At 30.6% G+C, this 26,565-nt stretch overlaps 1 protein-coding gene across 1 annotated transcript in view; it reads left to right on the top strand.

The window, feature by feature from the left end:
- LOC142329964 (sodium-independent sulfate anion transporter-like) overlaps positions 1-26,565 on the top strand; it is a 270,984-nt gene that overhangs the window by 144,019 nt on the left and 100,400 nt on the right. Inside the window, exons 3-4 of the mRNA XM_075374952.1 lie at positions 1,037-1,389; positions 12,547-12,904. Coding sequence (XP_075231067.1) covers positions 12,727-12,904 — 178 coding nt within the window. The 5' untranslated portion in view covers positions 1,037-1,389; positions 12,547-12,726. The remainder of the gene's footprint in view (positions 1-1,036; positions 1,390-12,546; positions 12,905-26,565) is intronic.

Here is a 26,565-nt window from a genome sequence, read left to right as displayed (position 1 = left end):
TATCTAAATTTCAATGAAATTAATCACGTAAGTTTGGAGATTTTCGAGGCACAAAGTTTTCATTTTTTTAGAACAATTGAACCTAACTCAAGAACGACTCAACTAATCTACATAACCCCACTTTATGTTAAGTTCAGTACATGCGTGCATGCCAATCTTACCATTAAAAAAAAAATATTTGGCCCAGAATTTCCCCAGCCCCAAAAATCTAAAGAAAATTATCTTTTTTTATTGCATATTCTTTAATTTCTACCTAGGTATAGCAGTAGTACTTTTATTCGGATTTGAACCCTAGATCGTGGATACCAGTGTTCTTTAGTGGTTGGGTTTTAATTAACCATACATCTCAGGAACGGTCGACCCTGACTGTAAAAGACTGTACTTCATGTACATTCATACATATCATCCTCATTCATCTTCTGAAGTAATACCTTACGGTGATTCCAGAGGCTAAACAGAAAAAGAAAAGGTATAGTAGTAGTAAAAACGGCCCCAAAAAGAAATACTTTGGGAGGAATAATGGTAGTGAGAAAGCTAAACAAAGTTAAAATATCGATTCTTTTAATTTAAAAAAAAATTTTTTTTGTTTATTTAAACTATTAATGTTGTGAAAAGTTTAAATAATAAAGTTAAGTCGAAATATAACGTTAAAATTTCATCATAATTGACTCCCCACACCCAAAAAAAAGAAATCCTACGTAATTTTTTTGTAAATTTTTTTGTTCTCATTCATTTAATACAGTAATCGTAGAAAAATTAAAACGTTTTCTTGGAAGATAATTTTGAAGTTGGGGGAATAAATGAAAAAATACCGATTTTTTATTTTTTATTTAAACGTATAATGTTACAAAAGAATGTTATTATAAATTAATCCCAACCTCGAAAAAAGAAATTTTAGGTAACATTTTTCATGTATAATTATTTTTCCACATACGAAAAAATAAGCAATAAACAGGAAAGTATTACAACTTTAATGTCAGCTATTTTATTACCTTTTTCATTTGAATTAATTCTTTTGTCTTTTTGTTTGTTTCAGATATCCAGTGGTACAGCTTTTCGTTGCAATATCAACGATTATAACAGCACACGACCGTCCGTTTTTTGTTTTTTTTTTTTTAATCTAAGCACTAAGTCTATATATATAGATAAATATCAAAAAAGATAATTGCATAATCAACTGACCATTTAGAAATATTAAATTAATATATTTAATACTTGATTAAATAATCAGGCCTGATAATCGTGTGTGATATAACATATTCTTTATCTATAAAATTGATAAGAACTGTGCTAATTGTCTTTATATAATTATTTTTGTTTGATTAACAAGTTGCTTTTCTTCATAAATATCTTCAATGTAAAAGAACTTTAGTTAATAAATTTAAATAGGTAAGTTAATTACAGCATTTAATTTTATAATTAAGTTTTAATGAAATCTTATATTTTTTTTTGTGGAAATTATACCAAAACTTTTATCGTATGATAATTAGTTGTATTATAATAAATACATACCGTACATATAATAAATATATACCGTTACATATATTTATTATATGTAACGGTATAAAATCATACTATTCTGATTTTTTAAATTATTATTCGTGTGCATTTAAAAAATAAATATATATATATATATATATATATATATATATATATATATATATATATATATATTATGTATACATTTCAGTATAACTTTTTAATTAATTCATTACCACAATATTAGATTATTACGAAATATAGAACAGATTTAGTGTAACATAGCTTAAAAAAAAGTAGAATATATCTAAATTAATCAACCGTTGAGAACGTTGAACCACAATTATTTAATAATATTACTGTATAATATTCAAATATATTTTAATTACTCTATTAATCATACTGATCAGCAGATAAAATCAGAAAAAAATTTTATTTGAACGATAAAAGATGAGGAAAAAAATTCTGATATATTTCTAGAAAGATATATATCATTCTATTGAAATTGACAACGGTTTTACAATTTAAAAAAAATAAAAATATTAATCATCGTAAACATTTATCAACGAAATTCATGGTTACAGTTAAAAGAGGTAGATTATGATAAATATTTTTAATCCGGTATGTTTTTATCTTTTACTTTCCTGTCTAGATAGCGCTATAGCTCCAGAAGGGAAAGTACTGTAATCTATTCAAATTGGGCATATGCGGTTTTCACTGAATCTTGACACCTACGGAACCCAAAAAAAACCGGATGAAAATTTTCAGGATATTAATGTTCGTATGTACACCTGTGTACGGTGTTGGCCTCTAAATAACCTTATATTTCCAGAGCTACTAGACCGATTTTGATCAAACTTGGTAAGAGTACTTTTATATATGGACCGTTGATGCCATTAAATTTTCTACTTAAAAGTGAAGCGGGTGAGGTTGTAGTGCAAGGTCACAATCAGAATCTCGAGATTTCGCCAAATGAATGTCATATTTTTCTTTGACACATTTGTTAACGATTAAAAAATCATAATAATTGCAAAATAAAACATTTGTAAATCGCACCCCATCGCAAAAAATTCTGTTGTGGTTGTCTGCTATGTTGTGACATTACAGCTGAGCGATAGAATTAAATAAATGAATAATATTTAAAATTTAAAAATAACTCTGTCTGAGTGGGTCTCGTACTCGTTCACCCGGTCGACTCGGTACCTGGCGCGTTAAACTTCGCGGCTACACCATTCTGCCGACCGTACAAGCGAAATTTGTTTTATGTAAGTTGTGAAATTACATTAGTTCAGTTAGTGCCGACCGTCGCCGCTAGTACCGCCACACCCACGCGAATTAAATACGGTGTGCGCGCGCGCTTTACTTAGAATAATTGAATTAAAGCAACGAAAAATATTATATTTAAATAAATTGATAAATATTTTTAATTAAGTTGTGTGTATAAGCTATGCATCAGAAACAACCCACAGTTTGTAGAAATTCCTACAACTGTTGTAAGATTTTTTTTTACTGGAAAACGATATAAAGAATCTACATTGTTCAGATACATTAATACATTTGAGAAACCAAGAATGAAACCCTGAAAAAAGTAAAAACATAATGAAATCATTCTGAATTCCTAAAATAATACGAGATTATGCAATTAGCTTATAATGACAGCCATATCATGATACATACGAATGCGAAATATGCTAAACGAACCTTAACGAGTGACGTAACTTAATTTGCAAGAGTACATTAATGGGCAATATAAAGAGTTATATACCGTACTTTTTCTTCGGCTGAGAAATATTGGGATTATTAATTTAAATCAATGATAGAATACATTGTTTACGGAATATTTTTTTATAATTTTTCAAAATACATTAAAAAATACGTTTCTGTGGTACTAGGTCATTAGTCATACGTTCTGCCTTTTCTTTAATATCGCTCGCTGATAAGGATATTTCTTCCTCAGAATCCAACATAATTAACAAAAGGATAAACAGTGTAATAGAGAAACTTAGTTACCTATCGGTGCACGTTCAAATTAACCTCTGGTTACTAATTACTAAATCGGATTAAAATCAAAGTAAAAAAAAATATCCCATTCGGCACACCGGAAGGCGGAGGTAGATTTCACCAGTGCTAACTAGGGAATAAAAAAGATTTCCACCTTAAAGTTAAGAAAAACTTCAAATTTACTCAATACGACAATGCATGTGAAAAAACGTTTCACGTATTCAGCATACGATAAGCCCCATCTTATTACAATTGAAACAAAATTTTGGTCATCCCTTGCCGTAAGAATTGATCATATCAAAAATTATTTCAGAAAAAAGTTTTAGGTAATGTTTACAGATCTAATGACCAATTTAAACCGATTCGATACTGCACCTATTATGGTAAATATGATTTTTTTCTCTCTGAAACCCCATTTTTTCCACCCTCTGGGCCAATGGTTGGTGATATCAAACACTTTACTTAGATACGTTTTAGGTCCTTATTCAAAGACTAGTAGGAACTTTAAACGAATTTGACATTTTACTTAATAAGAAGTTATAACGATATTTTGTTGTTTTCGTAAAATCCCCCCCCCCCCATTCCACCACGATGGTCCGATATTGTCCATTAACGAACTCGACCGAGATTTTGGGTTGTTACATTTTATGTATAAATTTGAAAGTAATTGGCGCAAAATTATGGAAGTTATCGTATCCACAAGAAAGCGAAAAAAAATATTTTTTTTTTCCACTTTTTTGTGAAGTTATCGCAAAATTACGATAACTTCCCTAATTTTGCGTAAACTCTTGAACTGACGGTGGTTTTGGGGTCTGAAGGATGTTAAAAGCGAAGCGAATATGTCTAAACTTTCCAAAAGTAGAATCATGGCACTCATTACAATAGGTAGCTTTCTTATAAAATCAATCTAAAAACACAATATACATAAAACAATATCCGTTTCAGATTGGTCAGTGGTTGAACAGAGTAGGCTTTTGATCAGTTGAACACCTGCACCATACTGAAAATCTGTTTCATATTGAATCTCATTATGACACAGGTTCTAGCCGCGTAATTCAAACGTTATAAAACAGCCGTAGAAAAAATATTTAAAGATAACAATAAAGGCGAATGAAAAAACGTTTTTATTATATTTAATTTTTTTTCTCTTAACTAATTAATTAATCTTTAGAAAAATTCAAGTTTTTTTGGAAAATAGAGTACACTTAAACTAGCAGAAGTTATATGCTTCTTCCTTCCGAAGTAACGGATTCTTCCAAGCACCTCAGAATTTCAAAAACATTTCTGAGGTTTTTTCTGTGGGAACACTACACCTATTCTCGAACATCTTTAATTTTTGATAAAAAATTAAATTTTTATTTCGTCGTACTGGTCTAAGTAAAACCGTTTACCAGTAATGTGCTACTTTCATTTGGGTAAAAAAGCCGGATCTCCGGAAGAATTATCGGTGGAATGAGCGCCCGTTCCCTGGAGGCAATCTTCAATTTTCCTTTAACAAAGATTGTTTACTGCGGTTATATCATTAGCAGATATTTCTCATCGTTCAATCCTTTTCCTTATCGTTGGGTTTTCCTCATTATGAATTCTGCAATATCAATCCTAGGTCCAAAAGCTAATTTCACCGGGATTTGTAAATTCTTGGTGTAATATGATGGGAGATTAGCCCGTAACCTATCTCTACCTGCTTTTCTCCCTTAAATGGTGCCCGCATAAGATCAATAATTAGCTGAACTAATAAAGGCGGGATTCTTATAACCCAATTTTCTGGAAATATATTTTTGATTCAGAACTCGTAGCTGGATTTCTTTGTTCATATAATGAGATACTACCGTCTGTACATCTCTCTCTGGACAGCCATTTCAAAAAGCATTGTCAATTAGAATCCAATAATAGAATAGATGTCAGGAAGGAGTATCAAGAAGCAGTAAGATAAAAGTGTATTTTAAATACATATTTAGATATTACACTTTATGTTAAATGGAGTTAAAAATTCCTGTTTTCGATATAATTTGGTCAGTAGATTTAAATTAAAAGCTGAGAAACAATAAAAATTACTGAACTATCACCGAATTTATATTTATCGTTGCTAGATATATTACAACTTTAATAATTCTCATTATTGTTCTAGCCTGCACATGTTCATTGATTGAAAAAATGTTAATCCATAGACTTTTGTATCCAGTAATAATAATGCATGCTTGAGTCAACGTTTAAAGAAATCATTAATGAGTTTTAAAAACTAACAATACATATCTTCGTATGTTATGGTGAAACAGAATATTCTTACGGAAAAATTTGCAATCAGAAAAGGGTACTATTTCAATACGACTAATATTTCTTTGTAACTAAAACTTAACCGCATATATTTTTTTGTTCTTTATTACAGATTTATAATTTTCATTAATCGTTAACAAAATTCATAGACCATCTCTTACACAAGTAAATTATGTTCGTGGCTATCAGAGTAATATGATACTTATTTTATCGGGAGGGTGAACATTTTTTTTCAGTGCATTTAATTTGGAGTTAACTCCAAATTTCTCACGCATATCTGTTGTAAGACCATCCCAGTATTTCATCTCCAATAATTTTTATTTTTGGCGAACGGTCAATATTTATAAAAAAAATACCAATGTGTTTCTTTTCAGAACAATATGAAGAAGGTTTCAGTCATTATTTGATTAAAATCATACAGAGTAATTAAGAGAACATATGATTAAATACCTTTTCTTAAAAAAAAAAAAAAAAAAAATATTTTGTGGTTCTGATTGGACGCAGCAATTTTTACACACAATAGAACAATGCGTTATGTAGATTAATAAAACGTTAATTATAAATTTAATGATTCACGTAATATTTACATAAGATTCCAGAATTAATTTAGGCTAATTGTTTTTTTTTTTTTTAATTAAAGCTAAAAAGTAAACTTCATTCCAAACACTAATGTAAAAAACGCACACATTTCACTAAAAATAATTTTTCCATACACCCATAAATTAATTTTTTTAACACATACATGACTGCAAGTGAATAATTTTTATTCTTATCTGTTGATTGAAAATAACATTTTAATAAAATTTTGTATGAGACTTTCACTTAAATGTTATTAAACGCAAATAAATCTTTTGATATATTTCATGTTTCTTTCGTAGCTTTTTCATTATAAATTCAAAAATTTTGTTCCTTCCTACTTTCGACATTGAGCATAATATAAAGTGATTTTTTATTAAAAAAAAGACCCGGAATATTTCAGATTCTGTAATAAAATCAAGATATTTTTACCTACGCACCGATAATTTTCATCAATTATTATAGCTTTAATTGCTCTCCATTCTGTTCACAACCGAATTTAGAAGGCGTGTGTTCTTTTTTTGTAATTCTTTTAGAAAACCTCATTGAATTTAAATTACGTTATACATTTTACATCATTAAAACGTGTTGAGGTGTGGTCCTTTTTGTTTATAGGTCGGATTTCTAGGTCAGTATTAACTTCAAATCGTCTTAAATCTATTTGATTACTAATATACATTAAGTATTTAATGATGTAATGTTATTTTTAATTTTTTTTAAATTTTAATTTGTAGTAGCTACCTGGAAGAATAATGATCCTGCTACTCGCAGACAAGAATTAGAGGCGTTCACAAAATCGTTAGATATTGTCCTACTTTGTGAAACTCTTATCACTGATCAAAACTACCTTATCTTAGGGGTTATTCTCTATATACATCCTGACTCCGAAGGGAATAATCCCGCCATGAGACGATTCCGGTCGCCACGCCACCACTCCCTCCGTATCTAGTCCTGATGGGCTTTATCGGAGGTCATCTTCTGAAACCACACACTGAATAACATTTCTCAGTTAACAGCTTGATCTCCGTCAGATTGCCATCGATTTAAATGCCACGAATGATATTTCTATCGGTGTAAGAACGTACTATCAATGAACACAAAACAAAGCCAAAAACAAACTACTCAAATGAACAGAAATGAGTAGAAATAAAATATATAAATTTTGAGCTATAGCCCTACCAACGAAATAAACGAACATTACGAAATAACCAAACAAAAACACAACTACGGAGCGCCTATCTTGGCGACAAGAGAACGCCCAAGCGATCCCTAATCACCCGTCATACACGCCCATCATACACTCCCTCTGCAACTTGCTAAAGAACCAAATATTTCATGACGTTCCCCACAACTGACCATTCGGCCCGGCTTTTCCAGTTTAAATTTAAATCTAACGTAGATCCAATATCCCCGAGCTGCCTTACTACTTCTAATCGTCTTGCATCGTACCGATAGCAGACATATAAAACAAGGAAGGCATCATCTTATATATCACATCACGGATACCGACCTTAATCAGCCAGGCCGAAACGAATCACCTACCTTAAAACCACCATCGCCCGAAAAAAACATGAGTTATATGCTTGTGAGAAGACACCCAAGAGGCGCCCCGCAGACTTCTCAACTAACCATCCATACGGTAGGGGGCATGGGAACACTGCGCTGCTTGTAATACGATAAGACATCATCACTTTTTCCGAATTTCAGCAGTAATCATATCCAAGCGACCTCAATTGAAAGTTTTGACTGGCTCCGGTCCCTCAAACTATCGGCAGCCTACACCCTCGTAGGCTTATGATCCCGAGTGAATTATTTTATCGAGTTTTTTAAAACATTGGATCCGTGTTTCATTGCGGGTAGGGACTGGAATACTAAATATGTTTATATGGGAATCACGACTTTTACAATAACCCGAGGTAGAGCTTTAAGGAGTTGCATTATGAACATACAGCTTGATGTAATCTACGGATTACAACTGACATATTGGCCATCAGACCTGAAAAAGGTACAGGACCTATTAGACGTTTATGTGATTTTTGGTATAGCATCTTCTGCTAGGATTGGCGACTTAAGTCTGATCATTCGCCTGTTCGCACAGTGACATTTTGGAAGAAGAGACCCCCGATTCTACACAATAACAGAATAGATTGGGAGTCTTACAGGAACTGTGTCGAGGATGAACGAGACGCACTCACTGAGTTAAAATATTCTGCTCATGTAGACTATGCGACCGAACACCTGATCTCGGTATTGTAGGAAGCAGCTTGCCGCTCAATGCCTGGAGACGAGCATGAGAGGCAAGGTGAAGCAGACTATCCACCGGAGATAATGGACCACATTTAACGAAGAGACGTCTCAAGAGGAGATCAGAGGTTCTATGTCTTTAAATAAGGCTACTTGAAGGTAATAAAACGACTTCTAAATTCTTTCAAGGAGGAGACATTTAAAATGTATCCAGTAATCTCGTACCTTCAAATAAGGACGACTACTCTTTATGGAAGGCCAGGAGGAAAGTTCAACGACTGTTGTCTCTTTGTCAACCTCTTGATAATCTTCAAACAATGCATTTGACAACAATTGGTTTTGCAGACTATTGCCCCATTCCGCTAAAGATTTTTCTTCGCATGCGACATCAGTAACTTCGCCAATTTGTGGTGAAAAAATCCTGCATGTCGAAAGCGATTTTTTACAGTCAGCGGAGAAACCTCATTCCATGATCTTCCAACCAAAATTATAGCATCCAGAATAGTTATTTGTGTTTCCTTTTTTTGATCCTGTACCATTTGTAAAAATCAGGTGTTTTTTATAGTGGACTTTTACAGATTTGATCTAGAGGTTGTAAAACTGCTGTTGTCTTCGGTGATAAGAACACTAACTTTATACAAAAAAGATTTTCAACGTGTAGATGAGCCGGACAGTTGTTAATGAGCAGCAGTATTTTGTTTTTTTTCAACCTTTAATTCACGATCCCATTTTCAAGACGTAAAGATATTACTTATCACCCAAGCTTTCTTATTACTTTCGTACATAACAGAAAGCTATTTCAAATTTTTTTAAATCGGGGTTTAGCACTTTTCCATATAACCAGAAGTTTTTTGTCAGTTCCAGTTATATTTCTAGCAATTAATACTGTTAGTCTTTCTTTTGATAATTTTCCCCCCGAACAAGTTTCGCAAAACGTGGGTTCGCCTGACCGTGGGTTTAAGGCAAAGGGTTCTTTCTGGCAACAGTTTAAAAAAAGACCGGATTCATCAGCATTATAGATTTTATCGTCCGAATAACCCTTTCTTTTAATTTTGGCCAAATGGTTTCTAGCCATTTTTCTGACACACAGGTTGGAGCTGCTGCGACCTCGCCGCTTATTTTCCACGACACAATATCGTAACGCTAACGGAACCGTTGTAACCAAGCTGAAGTTATTTCATGTGGTTTACCGAGTTTTCCATGAAAATCGTTCGCCTTAGTTTGTAATATAGGGCCGCTAATAGGGATATAACTATCCCTCTGGTATTTAAATCATTTTAACAGCGCTTGGCCCTACATCATTATTTGATTAGGCCGTAATTTTTTTGATTTTTTTAGAATTTGTTTCAAAATTTTTCTTAAATTTTTCACGGTTCTTCCATATCACCACCGATATTATCAAATGACCTACGCCTAATTCTTATAAGGAAAATATCCTTATTAGTTTCACCGTACTCTAACCGCCAGGTAATGTGCGCCTTTTCCTATATCGTGAAAGTTTTTCGCGAAGTCATAATTAAATCACTATTAAATGAATTGCACAGATACGTAAAATAAAATACTGTACCCGCACGATATGATACGCTCACAGCAAAAGATTAATAACAACTGAATGAGGCTGCTTCAGTTTACAACAATATGGTACAGAAAGAAGATAAGAAAAACAAGGAATATAGTACATGTACAGGTAAAAAGGAAAAGGTGACTCATTTTAACCGTCAAAATATTTCTGTAGCTACAGTGTAGATATAATACTTCCGTCCATCATTATAAACGATAAAATATTGCATTGCAGTAGAAAAAATAAGTCATAATAATTGATATGTCACTACGACCAATGTAATTATAAACATTATACATAATATATATTTATGTATTAACAGGATACCAAACCAACCATGAGATAAGTTTTTGGTCACAATATCCGATATTTTATTATATCCGATGCCACTATAAACGGTACTTACTGTATATTTAGAAAATATAATTTTTTTCATATAACATTTCGCGTTTTTCTAGCACTCGTATATTACATATTAAAATACTTTTAACGATTTTTCGTTTTAAAAAGAAATTTTGAAAATAAGATTTTTTCTCTCCCCGATTGGATAATATTACTTAAAGCTTCAGCAATACTAAAAGGAGGGCAATGGTGATTTAATAATTTAAAAAATTTATATACATACATTATGAGCAGGAAAACAAAAAAGTATCGCAATTTTTCTGAGATTATACACTAACATTAAGACAATATACAGAATGAAATATCAAATAAATAAATAAAACAATTATTCAGAAATCAATTTTATGTTTCTCATTATAGTTTTGTATAATTAAATCTAATATACTACTTTAAATAAATAACAAACATAATAAAAATTTAAAAAAACGAACGAAAAATTTTCTTAATCAATTAAAGTTACAAATATTATTTTTTCTATTCGTACACATCTGTATGAACGTACATTTCAAAATCTTTGAACTACAAAAAAAAATACACAAAACGCATATTTATTTTTATTTAACTTAACAATCCTATATAATTTTTTTTCTTGCAAAGTAGAATAATAAGGAAAAGACTTTGTACATTCGTAAAACATGTTTTGCATAATTTATAATGTACGGTACATTATACCTGAATAATAAAAAGTTCCGGCACGGACTAATATTCCGTGTTTATCACATTTAATGAAAAAAAAAGTTTTAGTATGTTTTTTTCTTGCTGTGAATCCTTATGTTAAAAAAAAGATAAAAGCATTTTAACACGTGTTACATTCCTTATTACAATGAATATAATGAATGTGTTGTTTTATGTTTTAAAACAAATCATTAATTTGTTACTTTACACTATTTGCCACAGTATTTCTTATTAATGTAACATAATTAAACTTGGTTGGATAACGTAACCTAGTAGAATTAGAACCTTATCGATTTTCAAGCGAATTGATTCGTATGAACGGAGAGAAAAACTTGGTTTTTGGGAAGGTTTTAAGGTTAAGTAAAATCGGAAATACACCCTTCTGATGCATTTACTGTGAGAGGTTTTTTTTTCTTAAGCTTACTTTACTCTTTCGACTGGAAATGCCTAAAATGATGACTTCTCATTTTTGAAAAAAATTGTGTGTATTATTGTCTTTATTACGTTGACGTTAAATTTTTCCTTCTAATTTAAATATCCTGTTAAATCTTACTCATATAAAATACATAGTAATTCAGATGTTTTATCATATCCTTATTATGTTGTTATACAACAATTTTCTTTTAAATACATTTTCTTCATTATCTACTGATAATCATAAAAACAAAAAAAAAACTGTTTTTAAACTTGAAAAGTCTAGTTTATTTTCTTGTTTTCCAGATTTTCTCAATGACAGTTTTTCAGGGTTTCTTCTTAGCATAAAACATAATTATTTAAAATTCCTTCCGCATTCCACGTTCATCAATAATAAAAAAAAAATTAATCGAATGAATATGTACTGGTTTTAATCAACTACTTCTTTCAGTTGTCATTTATTATAAACGTTTTAACGAACCAATAAACGTATGTTTAGGTACAACGGAAATCGAAACTGCAATCGCCAGCCAAACGGTCACAGTGTTATAAATACGGAAGAAGTTAATCGAGAGTATATCCATTTTAAATCGTTTAATTTACCTTACATTTCCTCATCTTTCAAGGTCGTTTAATAATTTGCAACACATATAAACATAAAATAATTCAGATCATAATTTTTAATATATTGAACAAACATATTGATACTATATAATATTTTACATCGTAGAAATCGATATTATTGTACTTAAAAATCGATACTAGTATCATCTATAGCTGTTACTAAAATGAAGTACCTATACGAAGATACAAAAATGTAATAATTAATGCTTTAATCGGCTTAAACTATTACTTTTAATCATTCTTTAATAATATATAAATAAAATATGTATTGAAAAATAAATTATTTTATGTTTCAGGTAAAATATACAGAGTGGATTTTAATTTATTATTTAAAGACGAGTGAAATTATTGAGTGTTTATAAATAAAATAGTGATAAAAATAAAATTAGTGACTAAAAAAAAAAATTATAGTGACAAAAGTAAAAGTGATTAAGCGAAATGTTTGTGAGACCGAGACAAGATTTAATGAGCGGGTAATGTTCACCAATAAACAAGAATACGACATGAAGTCAAACGGTCAGGATGGTTTACAGGAGGTCAAATTGACTGGGTTTAATTCTAATCCGCTCGACGATAGATTGTCAGCCGATATGGACGGTGGTGTGACGAATAAGGGATTTTTAATCGATCCTGAAGACAACAATTCACAACCAAGTGAGTAAATGTTTTCATTATATTCTAATACTAGCGATATAATTTATTTTATTTTGATGACTAACACGAACTTCTTAACAAAATTAACTAAAAAAAGTAGTTTGATTTGCTCGTTTGTTGTTATTTAATAATAATTAAGATTTTCAAATACTATTATTGTGTAATAAATAATTAAAATACACAACCCATTTACCAACAAATCTTTTATGCGTTCAAGCGCTTTCGAAAACGAATTCCATCTTCAGGAACTTAAAATTTTAATATTATTCTTAATAAATCTAAAACTTTATTGTCAGAAGTAAAATTGTTATGTACAGTGTACAAAATATATAACAGTGGTCGTCATGTGTTTAAAATTGTGTCGGCGGAGACATTCATAATGAAAGGACGTTAAGTCGACATAATTTTAAACACATGACGACTCCTGTTATATGTTATATAGTTTACATAAACAACGAAGTTTTAGTTTTATTAAGAATAATATAAAAATGTTAAGTTCCTGAAGATGGAATTCGTTTCCGAGAGCGCCTAAACACATAAGAGATTTGTTGTGGGTTTTATATTCTAATTATTTATTGTATAATCATACCAACGAACCACGTTTGATAAAATTACTATTATTGTGATTTGTTTGAACTATAATCGAAGAAAATGTTTCGTTATTCTTTTAGACATCATTAAAACTTCTTTTTAAAAATATTTTTATTTTCATCAAATAATAAGAATTCACATTATCTTATATATGTAAAGCCGAACGTTTGTTTATTTGTCTGTTTGTCACGCGAGAACCAATTGACCGATTGCTTTCAAATTTCCAAGTTACATTCGTGTTATTACAGGAAAGGTCTTAAAACATAAACTTAGGCCCTAGCCTCCTTAGAGGTGAAATTGTGAAATAAAGATATACATTAAAGAAAAAATTAATCCTTTTACTTCATATCACCATGGCAACAGAAATATATTACGAATTTTAAATACATTACGCATCGTCATAGATGTGTGTACTTTAGTTATTATTATTATTATTATTCCTTTTCTAATTTAGTTTATTTTTGTTATTTCTATAAAACCTGAGTGCTTTAACTGTTATTTAACAGGTTGAGTGGTATGAGAGAAATATTTATTTCTCCGAGAACAAATCAAAGACTGATTATTCAACAACAACAAAAATTTGGGTCATTTTTGCTGAATGTTTTTTTTTAAATATTTGAATTTATTTTAAAGTAACAATTAAGAAAAAATATATAAAGTGTTGTTATAGTGTTTTTTGTACTATTTATAACCAAAAAAAGTTGGCAAATACATGAAAATACGTTATAGCACTCAACTGTTAACAATATTATTGTCACAAACATTAGAGTAACGAACACTACGGAGGAACAGGGAACGGGGGAACACTGAGGAGGCTCGCCCTCTGGGGAGCTTCGCTCGCCAAGGGCTCCAAACCAAACTAGACTCAGTGGCCCAGATGAAAATGAGCTCGCCTACCATACCAAAAAATCTGAAATCGTTTCTGAATACGGTTGGAAAAATTTATATTAAGTCAACCTCAACCAGGCAATGAAACTGATTGTTATTGAACGAGTAATATTTGAATTGTAAGTTCTAGTATTATACATGTAATATTCCTTTACAATAATAAGCAATCCCACAGTTCCACAGGTAAAAATAGCGTATTTGTTTTTTTTTTTTCATTTGCGCTTTCCTCAATTACTGTCCAATTTTTCTTATGTAAAAATAAATAAACTTATAAAACATATAGTACGCTGTTTCGTAAATTGTATAACCTCTTTGTAAAATTTCATGTGGTAAAATTTTATACATATATACACACACAAAAGTTAATAGAATAAAAGTTATAAACTTTTTTACAAAATTTACAAACACCAATTTTTAAATTACTTACTTCAACAACGAACAAATAATGGAGAATACTCGTAAATAAAGACTTTTTTAATTAAGATATTACAACTAATTTTTATAAAATCTGCCACACCTAAAATAAAAAAATAACTATTATTTATGCATTAAGATAATCAAGAGCTTAAAAAAACTACTAATTACAAAAAAAAACTTACAACACAGTTATAGGACATTCCCGCCACGCGGCTTTTTCTGATGCACGACTTAAACAGACACGCGCGCACAACACACTATAATTTAAAGCATTTATTATTTTATTTAATTATAATATTTTCTGTTTATTTAATTCAATGATTCTAACTAAAGCGCGTGCGTATACCATATTTCATTCGTGCGTGTGTGGCGGTACAATTGGCCACTTAAAATAATTTTATACACTTCAAATATTATTCATTTATTTAATTCTATTGGTTGCCTCTGACGTCACAACATATCAGACGACTATAGAAGCTGTACATCAATGCTATACTAGCAATTATGTAAGACTCTCTCTTGTTGTGAGAAGGGTTAAATATCGACATACTATACTCACTTAGCCACTAGTTTAATTACAGAAATTTTTTGGGGTTAGAGGTGCGATTTTGCAAAAAACCTTTTTTGGTAATATTATTTTTTAATTCTTAACAAATATGCCTAAGAAAATTAAGCGAAATCTCGAGATACTGAAGGTGACCTTGCTCTACAACCTCACCTCCTTGACCTTTTAAGTTGAAAATTTAACGGTATTAATGCCCCACATATAGAAGTAATCTGACCAAGTTTGATCAAAATCGGTCAAATAGTTCTGGAGATATAACGTGATTTAAAGTGCGACACCGAACACACACACGTACATACGGAGAATTTACATCCGGTATTTTGGTTTTTTGAGTTCCTTAGATGTCAAAACGTCAAGATCTGGTAAAAACCCCCATATGCCCAAACTGGATCGATTAAAATACTTTCCCTTCTAATCCTATAGCCCTATCTAGACGGGAAAGTAAAAGAAAAGAGGGAGTTTTGAAAGATTATTCATATTTCCTGGTTAGGAGAATTCGAAATTTGGTCTTACCTTCTTTTTTTTATTATACTTTGCTATATCGCTAGGCAGAAAAGTAATAACCCGTCAAGAGATTAAACAAAAAACGTTTATTGCCATTTTAGAGAATTGGTTCAAAAATTTTATTTTAAAATTACAATATACTATTGCACTCCGTAGAAGAGTAGATAACACTCTGCCTTTCACACGACTGATTGGTTTTAGGTTCGAAACATGATCAGGCTTTTCACACGCTAAAAAAATTTATCTTTCTTCATCATTATAAGAAATTGTTATCGGACAATATCCCGTTATTAGTGAAAAACATAAATAAATAAATATACTTTTCTTAAAACCTGACATAAATGTCCAAACTCATTTTTATAAGATTTGAAAGAATTTCAGAGGATTAAAAAGAGATCTGCCATGTAAGTTGATTTTAAATAGCTATTGTTAGTAATGTATTGATCAAATAACAACTACGAACACATTAACTATTCATTCCTAAGAATATACTGTCATTGTTCGCGATCGGCCCTTTGTAAACTGAGATGCTATTATTTTTTTAAATTGCTTCTATTCATTTAACAGCATATTTTATTTTTATGATTCTATGATAAATATATTTTTTTTATATGAGCGTTTTAAAATGCTATAAAATAAAATTCTTTATTTTAGTTGTAATTTATATACTGCATTTAAAATAAACCTAAACAATAACGAAGTATAAAAAATGACGACATTAAGAAAAGTATAAAAAATTAGTATATTTTAATTCTTCAATCAAAACTTAAACAAGTAAAGATAAGGCCTAAATTAAATAATAATGTAGAAAACTGTTAGTTATATTATTTTAAATAAATAAATCTTTTATTATGACCGGAAAATAATGTATATAATATGTAATATGTAATATACAATGTGTATATTACGTGTAATATAATGTGTATAAAATAATCTATATAATGATACATATAGATCATATGGGAATAAATTTAGAAATGGATAGATGTGTTACTTCATGAATAAAAAAGAAGCTCCTCCAACATTTGCCTGAACGAATCAAGGGAAACTGATAAAGTTTGATCAGAGCAGCATAGGTATACAATTATTGTAAAATAAAAAATAGATGTAATTAAAAATCCTAATAATTATTTAAAACATAAACATATGAAAAAACTAAACATAAAAAAGAATTACAAAATTCATGCATATTTTAGAGCTTTTTAAGTTTTTTTTAATTACACAATTATTTCAAAATTCATCGAAAAAGTAATATTGGTTCTGTAAAATAAGATCTTCTAATTGTAATTTAAATACATTAGTTGGAGAATTTTTTTTTAATTAAAGTTTATTAGTCTTTACACAAATAAACAGACTAAAGCCAAATTCGGTGGCTGGTAACTTATCTGCTATACTGAAGGTTTCAGGTTCGATCGACTCCCAGATACAATCTAGAAATATTTATAACAAATTAACCTAAAAAAAATCGCTAATGACATTAGTAGTTGATGCAACTTAAAAATAAAAAAATCCCGTGCATGGTTTTAACATAACAGTTAAATCTTTGCGTAAGATATTTTTATGCTAACTATCCGTAAACACATAAATTGATGTGACAATCTTCAAAACCAAATGACTTACTTTAATGAACAATAATGAATATATTATTTTTAGTAACTCTTTTTCTTTTACCTCGGTTTTTAATAAAAATGTTAATTTTACTATTTTATATTGTATGCTTTAATAAACTAATTTTGAAAAATTAGAACATTTCATTTTAAGTTATACTATATAAAGATCCCAGTTTTTTTAATTACACTTTCAGTTCCAATACCTATATCTTCGGTTTTGGTAAATTCTGGAAAATATTCCAGACTGTATTATATTATAATATATATAAATTATTATCCAAGAAGATTATTTTCTATTTTTGAAGAAACAAATCAATCCCTGAAAACCTCAACCTTAAAAGATTTTTGTATATTTCTAATTTTCTGTTTTTCCAGTTCTTCTTAGTGAAATCAAACTTATTAAATAAGTACCGATCCATGGAAGAAAGAGAACAATATAACATAATATTATATTTTAGCTTACTGATATTGGAGTACGGATTTTCCAAAAGTATAAAGTTTAAAAATTAGGTCAATGTTAATACAGTCACATCACTACATTAACACATCAGTGTTAATACAGAAGACTGTGATAAAAATCATTTAATTTGATACACATTTGTAGTATACAATGAAGTACCGATTATGCAAAAATTCTGTTTTCCCAATTACTAGTAATAAGGCAGTTAATAAAAAAAAATGTTTTTACTGATTTTTCGAAGAAAAGTACAGTATTACTTCGGTCGCATGGTGGAATTGGGGGGTTAATTTTCTTTACGTTTTGAGGTATGACGAGAAGAAAATACCATTTACATAAAATGTAATTTTTTTATACAGCGTGTCCCACGAAGAGGTAGTATGACTCAATTATTCCCTCACAAATTCTACTGAAACTTTAACGTTTTTTTGTCAAAGGTTCTAAAAATTTTCTGTTAAAATTTCAACCTTCTAAGATTTATAGAAATAAAAGACGGCTTTTAAATAAAAATATAAATGAAAAATATATTAAAACAAATTTTAAAAAAACATTCTAATATTAAATGCTGTAAAAAGTAGAAAATAAAAAATATGTAAAAAAAATATTTAAAATACCACTCTTAATTAAACGCACTAAAAGGTAAAAAATAGTTTTAGGACGGTATCTCAGAATGGAGTGACAGAAAGCTTTGATGGTGATATGTAAGATAATGTGAAAGTGATAGCTTGAAATTAAAAGTCTGATGTTTTTGCCAATCTTTTCATATACCTGATGAACGGCCTAAATATTAGGGTGCTCATGTCAAACTACAAATCTTTGCACCCCACTCTTTAGGTCATTCATCACACATATGAAAAAATTGGCAAAAACATCAACTTTTTAATTTGAAGCTATGACTTTCACATAATCTTACATATTACCATCAAAGCTTGCCAAATCCATTCTGAGATACCGTCCTAAAATTATTTTTTACCTTTTAATTTTACCATTTAATTTAATAGTGTTTTATTTTTTTACATATTTTTTTTTATTTTCTACTTTTTAGTGCATTTAATATGAGTGTGGTTTTAAAAAGTTTTTTTAATATATTTCTTATTTTCTACTTTTTAGTCTTCATAAGTTTAAACTTTACAGCTGCGCTAGCGCACAAGCTTGAGCGTATTTAGCGAAAGATCACATCGGTACGTTTTACGGTGGGTGAGCGCATTCAAAAAATACGGCTGAACTAACCAAGATCCGGTCAATCAAGAATGTACCAGGTATGTTCAACAGTTAGTGCTTAACCTGTTCATACATACGCCGTTTGAATCATGAAAATCGGACAAGCGGTTGCCGAGATATTACGACGGCACCCCATCGCACCCCCTCCCCAATTTCCGAACGGCGCACAGGGTACTTGAAAATATTATCATCCGACGGGCACCGCTGAAAACAGATGAGGTAACGACGAGGGGGATCGAAAAAACTCTTCAGAGCGCTAGGGACGACCGTTTTCGAGATATTTGCGATTTTCGTCCGAAAATTCGGATCCAGTTAAAAAGTACTAAATTTTCTCAAAATTTCGATTGCTACTGTACAGAATTTCTAGTATCAACTGTATACTCTAATATATACCTCACTTGTTTATAAAACTTACAGCGTGTTATCATTTAGCTCCAGTCAGTTGTTATAGTAGATAGAACCCTACGTTTTTGGTAAAATCATGTATTTCAAACGCGTGCGAATTTTAGATCCAATTTTACCGAAACAGGCTAGGTTATCTTTTACCAAGAAAATTTCTTTCACTAAGAAAATATCCATGTAAATGAGGAGGCATACGTTCAAGAAGCATTTTTTTCACTTAGCAATTTGGCAATATAGGAGCATCATAGCGACTTGAAAATGTTGCTAAAATGCGTTGTCATCAGGAGCAAACCTGTATGCAAACTTTCAGAGCAAATGGATAAGCGGAAGTGCTTCAAAATTCGACTGAAAGGTTCCGTATCATGAATCTCACATACATAGTCCAAGAGAGAAATAATATAACAGTGATGAAAACACCAATTTCAGATAAACCCCATTTTTATTCGTTACAAAATAACTGGTAAAAATGATTAAAAGCAGATGATGTATTGTTAAAACAGTTGTTCAAGTTAAATAAAGCATTTTAATAATTATTCATAATCGTTAATAATTATCTAATTGTATTCAATTATTCTAATTCTAATTATCATCTATTTTTAATTATTTTCTCAGCTATTTTGTAATGAATAAAACATGTAGTTTTTCTGAAATTGATGTTTTTATTTGAAAGCTTCCATTTTGTTTCTATAAGTCCTTGAATGTTGAAATTTTCACAGAACATTTTGGGAACTTTTGTTAAAAGAGCTATTAAGTTTCAACAGAATCGGTGGGGGAATTGGCTCCTGATACTATATATACAGGGTGTCCCATATAAACGCAACCCATCAATCAATCACTCATCCATGAAATTTCAAAAGTCAAGCTTACTACCCTACTCGTTACTGAAATGGACTCGTCCAACATCTGAACATCGCGGCGACGCAGTAGAACACTACCGATAGTAACAACAATGCAATCATAACGTTCAGTGTATTGCTAGAGACAAGATTGTGTTTTCGCTAGATTAACGTGTTTTCATTGTTGAGTCGTACTTCAGTACGAAATCAGCGGTTGTAGTGCAAGATTTGTTTCGCCATAAGTATCCAGATAAACCAGCTCCTAACAAAACATCAGTATTAAGGTTAGTTGCAAAATTTAGAGACACTGGTTCTGTTAATAACAAGGAACGCAAAAGATGTGCGTCAGTGTTGAATATAGATACAGTCACTGAAATCAAAGACCGATTACTCGCATCGCCAAATAAATCGATCAGACGTTTGTCTGCTGAAATTAATTTGTGTCTAAATCAACTATTCATCGGGGACCAAACAATTACAATTACGACCTTATCGCATTCAAACGGTTCATCGACTTCTTGAGCCAGACAAAGAAAAACGGCTACAATATTGTCAACGGTTCCGTCGATTTCTGCGTGAGGGAATTAATGTTATGGATTCGTTATTTTTCACAGATGAAGCACGGTTTCATTTGGATGGCTACGTAAACAGCCAAAACAGTAGAATTTGGAGTGCTGAAAATCCCCACGTTTATCACGAAAAACAATTACACCCGCAGAAGTCGGGCGTGTGGTGCGCGATATCGCGGAAGAAAATAATCGGTCCTATTTTTTTCGAGTACACCATTAATGCAGAACGATATCAGGATATTTTATTTCAGTTCATTGCACTCTTGGAAGAGGAAGACAGACACTGCTGGCTACAACACGACGGTGCGACATCGCACTACGCAGGTTCAACTTCTGATTTCGTTGAGGAATTCTTTGGTAATCGTGTTATCGGTCGAGGCTTGTGGCCACCAAGATCTCCAGATTTGACTGCGGCGGATTTTTTTCTACGGGGTTACCTCAAAGAAAAAGCCTACAGCAACAAACCACGAACACTTGAACAATTCAAAGTCAATATTGAACAAGCTGTATTAAATATCCAGCCACAAACTTTGAAAAAAGTTGCAAGAATCGCTGTAAAAAGAATTGAAGCTTGTATTCAAGAAGATGGCGGCCACTTCCCACATTTACTCTAAATGTAAGGAAATGGATGGTAATAATAAAAATTACATTTACACAAGCCTTTTTATATTTCAATACCGACCAATATAAGGTTGGGTTGTTTTATATGGGACAACCTGTATATATATATATATATATATATACACCGTGCATCCCACGAGGAGGTATACGTTTCTGATTTAGTATCACGAGCCAATTCCCCCTGTATATATATATATATATATATATATATATATATACAGGGCCTATGTATAAAATATGTGGCTTAAAATCTCCAATATTACTTCATCAATTTCATTGAAATTTAGATTTGCTAAAGTAGTGTATCTGAAGTTATACAAGTGAAACTTTTATGAAGATTGGTTGAGTCGTTCTTGAATTAAGCTCAATTTAATGTTGAAAACAGGCAACATAACCTCAGTTTGAGGTTATCCTGTCTGTGTATTGGTGTATATTTCATACGTACTTATGCAGTGTGTCACAGTGGTGAGCGAGTTGAAACTTGATGTTTGTGTGTAGGGTCTACTAGTTAATCGAAAGTATATAGTATAGTCTAAAAACAGAGCATTTCTGACTGAAAATTAGTTGGGGGTGCCAGAAACAAACTGACGGTCTTCTTGGGCAGAACTGTGCAAAAGGTTTTTATTAATAGATATTTAATATACATCCGAAAAAGTGTCTAATGTGACATCCTTCTACATTTACGAAGAACGGCGGCGTCTAAAATAGAATTTCATATTTTTCCAACAAAATTTCATAAAAACAACTGAATTTTTACCCGACAATTTGAGATGGTTCTGTTTATTTGGATTTAAAAAAGACAATCTTCAGGATACCTCAAAATGGAAAACTGCAAAGCATCACAACTCCTGAACATGATGGCTAATCAATTGTTACTCAGAGTCTTGTCCTTTCCAAAAAATAAAAAAGTTTGATCTAGTTAGTTTCTAACCTAAAGAGAAAAATGGGGAGGTACCCTATCTTGCTACAGAAGTATTATTTAAATTCTATAGAATAACAAAATCTTGTAACATCTTAAGGTAATAATCGCCTGTTAAAAGTCCGTCGAAAAAATAAATCCTACCACTCAATTCTTTGGTAAATCTCACACCGGAGATAAAATCCTTCTTCATAATTTTCCAGGAATTTCTTCAGAAAATAACCTCGTTTATGAAGATATCCAGGTCACTCAATTTAAAGAATACTTCCTCAGCCCACATAAAATGAGAATATGCTTCAATATTCCAGCCTTCGGTCAAAATCATTTTAACGGAGATGCAGGAAATAACCATGAGATAATACGTCAACTTCAATTCCGTTTGAATTTTTTGAAAATTTATTCTAATTATTTCTAGCATAACAAAACTCTTTTCAGTTGATATTTGAGGGCTTTTTATAAATAACTCAATAAGGTCTTTGTTTTCTAAAATGTAACTCGTTCTAGGCCTGCCTGATCTTGGAGCTAATCCAACATTTTTAGTACTTCAAAATTTTATCTACCGCTTATCGAAATTTTAACGGGTCAGTAATGGAAAAATTAAGAAATCTCCCATGCAGTTCTTCACGTACGACAGCAGTATCATTATCATTTCTGCCAACACTTCAGAATAAAAAAATCATTCTTCTTTTATATACCTTATTGTTATTCTGAATGCAGATATAAAAATGAATTAAACAAGAACTGAATAGTAATTAGATAAGCTGATTAATACCAACTAGCAAACCAAAATTTTCCTACTGGTTACAGATTGTAAAATGTATACGCATGGAAGTCTGATTTTTAGCTCACAGTGTACTTAAAAGAGAAATGATCAATAATAAAGATACTATTAGAATTTTATTAAAAGGAAAATAAAAGAGAGAGAGAAATGTAATATTATTCGTATTTCAAGGTGAGGAGAATTAAAGATTCAAACTTACCCTTTTCTATTATACTTTTATCCTCTCGTATTCCTCATATTTATACAAATCAATTAAAATTTAGTACTTTATGTACGGTCACCCTTAATTTTTTTTTAATATTAAGGTAATTAAATAATTAATTTAATTTAAATATAAAATTAAATTTAATAACAATATTTTAACGCGAGAGAATTATAATTCAATTTATTAATAACAAAGATTAAATTTAAGTGAGAATTGCATAACAAAATTTCATAGCTAACTGATGTATGCAATAATGTGTGGAAATACTTACATAAGAAATTATTTATTATACCACAACCACATATATGTTACAATGTAAATTTAGTTTTACCTATATTAAAATCACATGGGAAATCAAAATAACATATAATAATTACATAAATTAATTAACAGATTACATCCTAACTGCAGTTTTTTTTTTTTTTTTTTTTTTATTATTTATACCTAGTCTACCGGAATGGTCTAGTGCTTAACTCGTCGTTGCAAATCAGTTGTTTAACAGCTGATTTTCGAAGTCCAAAGTTTAAAACCTAGTAAACGTTAGCTACTTAAATACACGGGTTTGATTATTAGAGAGTGAATACTGGTGTACTTTGGTGGTTGGGATTCAATTAACCACACATCTCAGGAATGGTCGGCCTGAGTCTGTACAAGACAACACCTCATTTACATATCATATATATCGTCCTCATCTCGTTGGGCAGTGGGGAAGGGGTACATATTATTCACTAGTTGAACAGAGAGCAACGTACACGATAGGGAATTAAAAAAAATTTGATATCATTTTTTCACTAAGTTTTTTTTTAATAATATCAATCTAGTATTTTTTTTAAGATCTCTATTTTTAAAGGACTTTGTTTAATAACAAATTAATTAAAAATATACTACTAATTAAAACTTTAAAATTCCAAAAAGAGGGGTCTTGAAAAGTCGAAATTTACAAAACTTCCGATTCCTAAAATTTAGGCCGATCGCTATACTTTCCCATTATAACCGATGCTTCTTCAATAGAGCAATGTCTCCGGTTAAAAGCAGATTTTTTTCTGTTTATTTTTGAGGAATAAAATAAGGCAATTTGCACAAATGTTAGGCACGGGCTGACACAGATTACTACTATAATTTTCCTTCATTCAATGAAAAATTATGGTTATAATGAATTGACATTTGCTGGAATTAAATCGTAAAATTTATAAATAATAAATTTTATAAACAGGTTTTAATTCATTTTATATTATATTATTATTGAAAAGAAGAATGAATATATTTTAGAAAAATAAAAAAAAATGTTTGTAATTGTGGTTCACCAGTAAACATGTGATTAAGACATTTACAAATAATACTGTTAGCGTAAGTTGCATTGTTAAGTCATTATTTATATAACGGTTTATTAGATAAAGGTAATCCAAACATTTGTTTTTATTTCAATTATTAAATTTCACTAAATCAGTAAATAAAGAAACCGATGAGAAACATAAAACAACCATTAGTGATAAAATTGAGATAAAGAACAAATTATCAAGAACAGATCGTATAATCTGTTAACTAAAACGTCCATGATGATTTGATTCCATTAAAATAATGAGTGTCATTGAACACAATCTAAAGAAACTGTTTGTAGAAAGTACATAATAATAACACGATAAACAACCATCCCACTGACCATTATCTACTGACCTACCTTACCAAGATTAGAAAAATTGTTAAAACTGAAAGTTACCAGAAAGAATGAATTGAATTCTTCAGTTCTAAACATAAGATTTTTCTGTAACTCTTTTTATGTATCTAATATAATTTTTAATATGTTCTGCTACTATTCATTAAGTTTTTTATTTTAATATTTAACATGATCGTGTTAAATGGGATAAAATAAGGGAAATATACACAAAAACTCTGTCGCAGTAAATGCGTCAGAAGGGCGGATTTCCGGTTTTAGTAAACCTTGAAAACGTACCCAAAAATTCACTCTTTTTGCCTCAAACATCGTTCACGTAAACCGATTCACTTGAAAATCAGTAGGGTTTTATTTCTACTAGGTTTACATCGTCCTACCAAGTTTCATCAAAATTGGTTAAAAATTGTACTCAGTAGAAAGAAAAAAGCGAAATGTACCAAAAAATCTTCTTTTTTTTTGCTATAATTCCGGTAACTGTGAACCGATTCGACTGAAAATCAAAAGGATTCTATTTCTACGAGGTTTGCATCGCCCCACCAAGTTTCGTTTAAATCGGTTAAAATTTGCGCTCTGTAGAACGGACGATAAAAATCTTAAAGATACATACTCGAAGATAAATTACAAACAAGACTGGCGCAGTAGCAATTTCCAAATTCTTTGGAAATCCGCTGAAAGGTTTTTTCCCTGTTTAGCCTCCGAGAATCATCATTATATCGTGCCTAATCTCTCTATTTCTATAGAAATATTCTATAGATAATAAATAATTCTATAGAAATAGAGAGATTACTCATGATGTTAACAGAAATTTGCAAAGTCGATAATGAAATAAATATTACTATAGAAATGTCATAAAAGATTTAACAAAAAAAAAAAAAAGAAGCAATTATGGGGAAAAAGTTAAAGAAGCGTCTTGTAAAATATTCGTCTACTTTAGTACCTATATGAAACATATGGCCATAAAAAAAATAATAATAATAATGATGAAATAGAACTAGAATAGGAATTTAATCATAAAAATTCAAGATTAAATAAATTAAATTAAGATATATCATAAAGGAAAAGGTTTTTTTTTTTTTTTTTTTTTGTTTTTTTTTTTATAATCCCACCTACTCCTCTGGAACGGATCTACAATCAAGTTTGACTCGCGCCAGAGGAGTGTCCTTTACTCTAGCTCGCCTCCCCGCCCGCCGGCTGTATGTCCGGCACGGCAGGTCAGTTCACCGGTTAGCTCTTTTATTTCTTTTATAGATATTCATCATACACTGATTACTGAGAGTCCACCACCCTTGTTCTCTCAGTAACAGTCACCCCTATTCTTTAATCTCTCTCTCTTTTTTTTTATATGATATCATACCAACCCAACCAATTAGTTTAAAACTTAAGCCACGGAGTCCTCAGGTTTC

The sequence above is a fragment of the Lycorma delicatula genome, chromosome 9 (genome assembly GCF_047948215.1).
Source record: "Lycorma delicatula isolate Av1 chromosome 9, ASM4794821v1, whole genome shotgun sequence".
Classification (NCBI taxonomy): Eukaryota; Metazoa; Arthropoda; class Insecta; order Hemiptera; family Fulgoridae; genus Lycorma; species Lycorma delicatula.
This window is presented reverse-complemented; position numbering and strand designations above follow the sequence as displayed.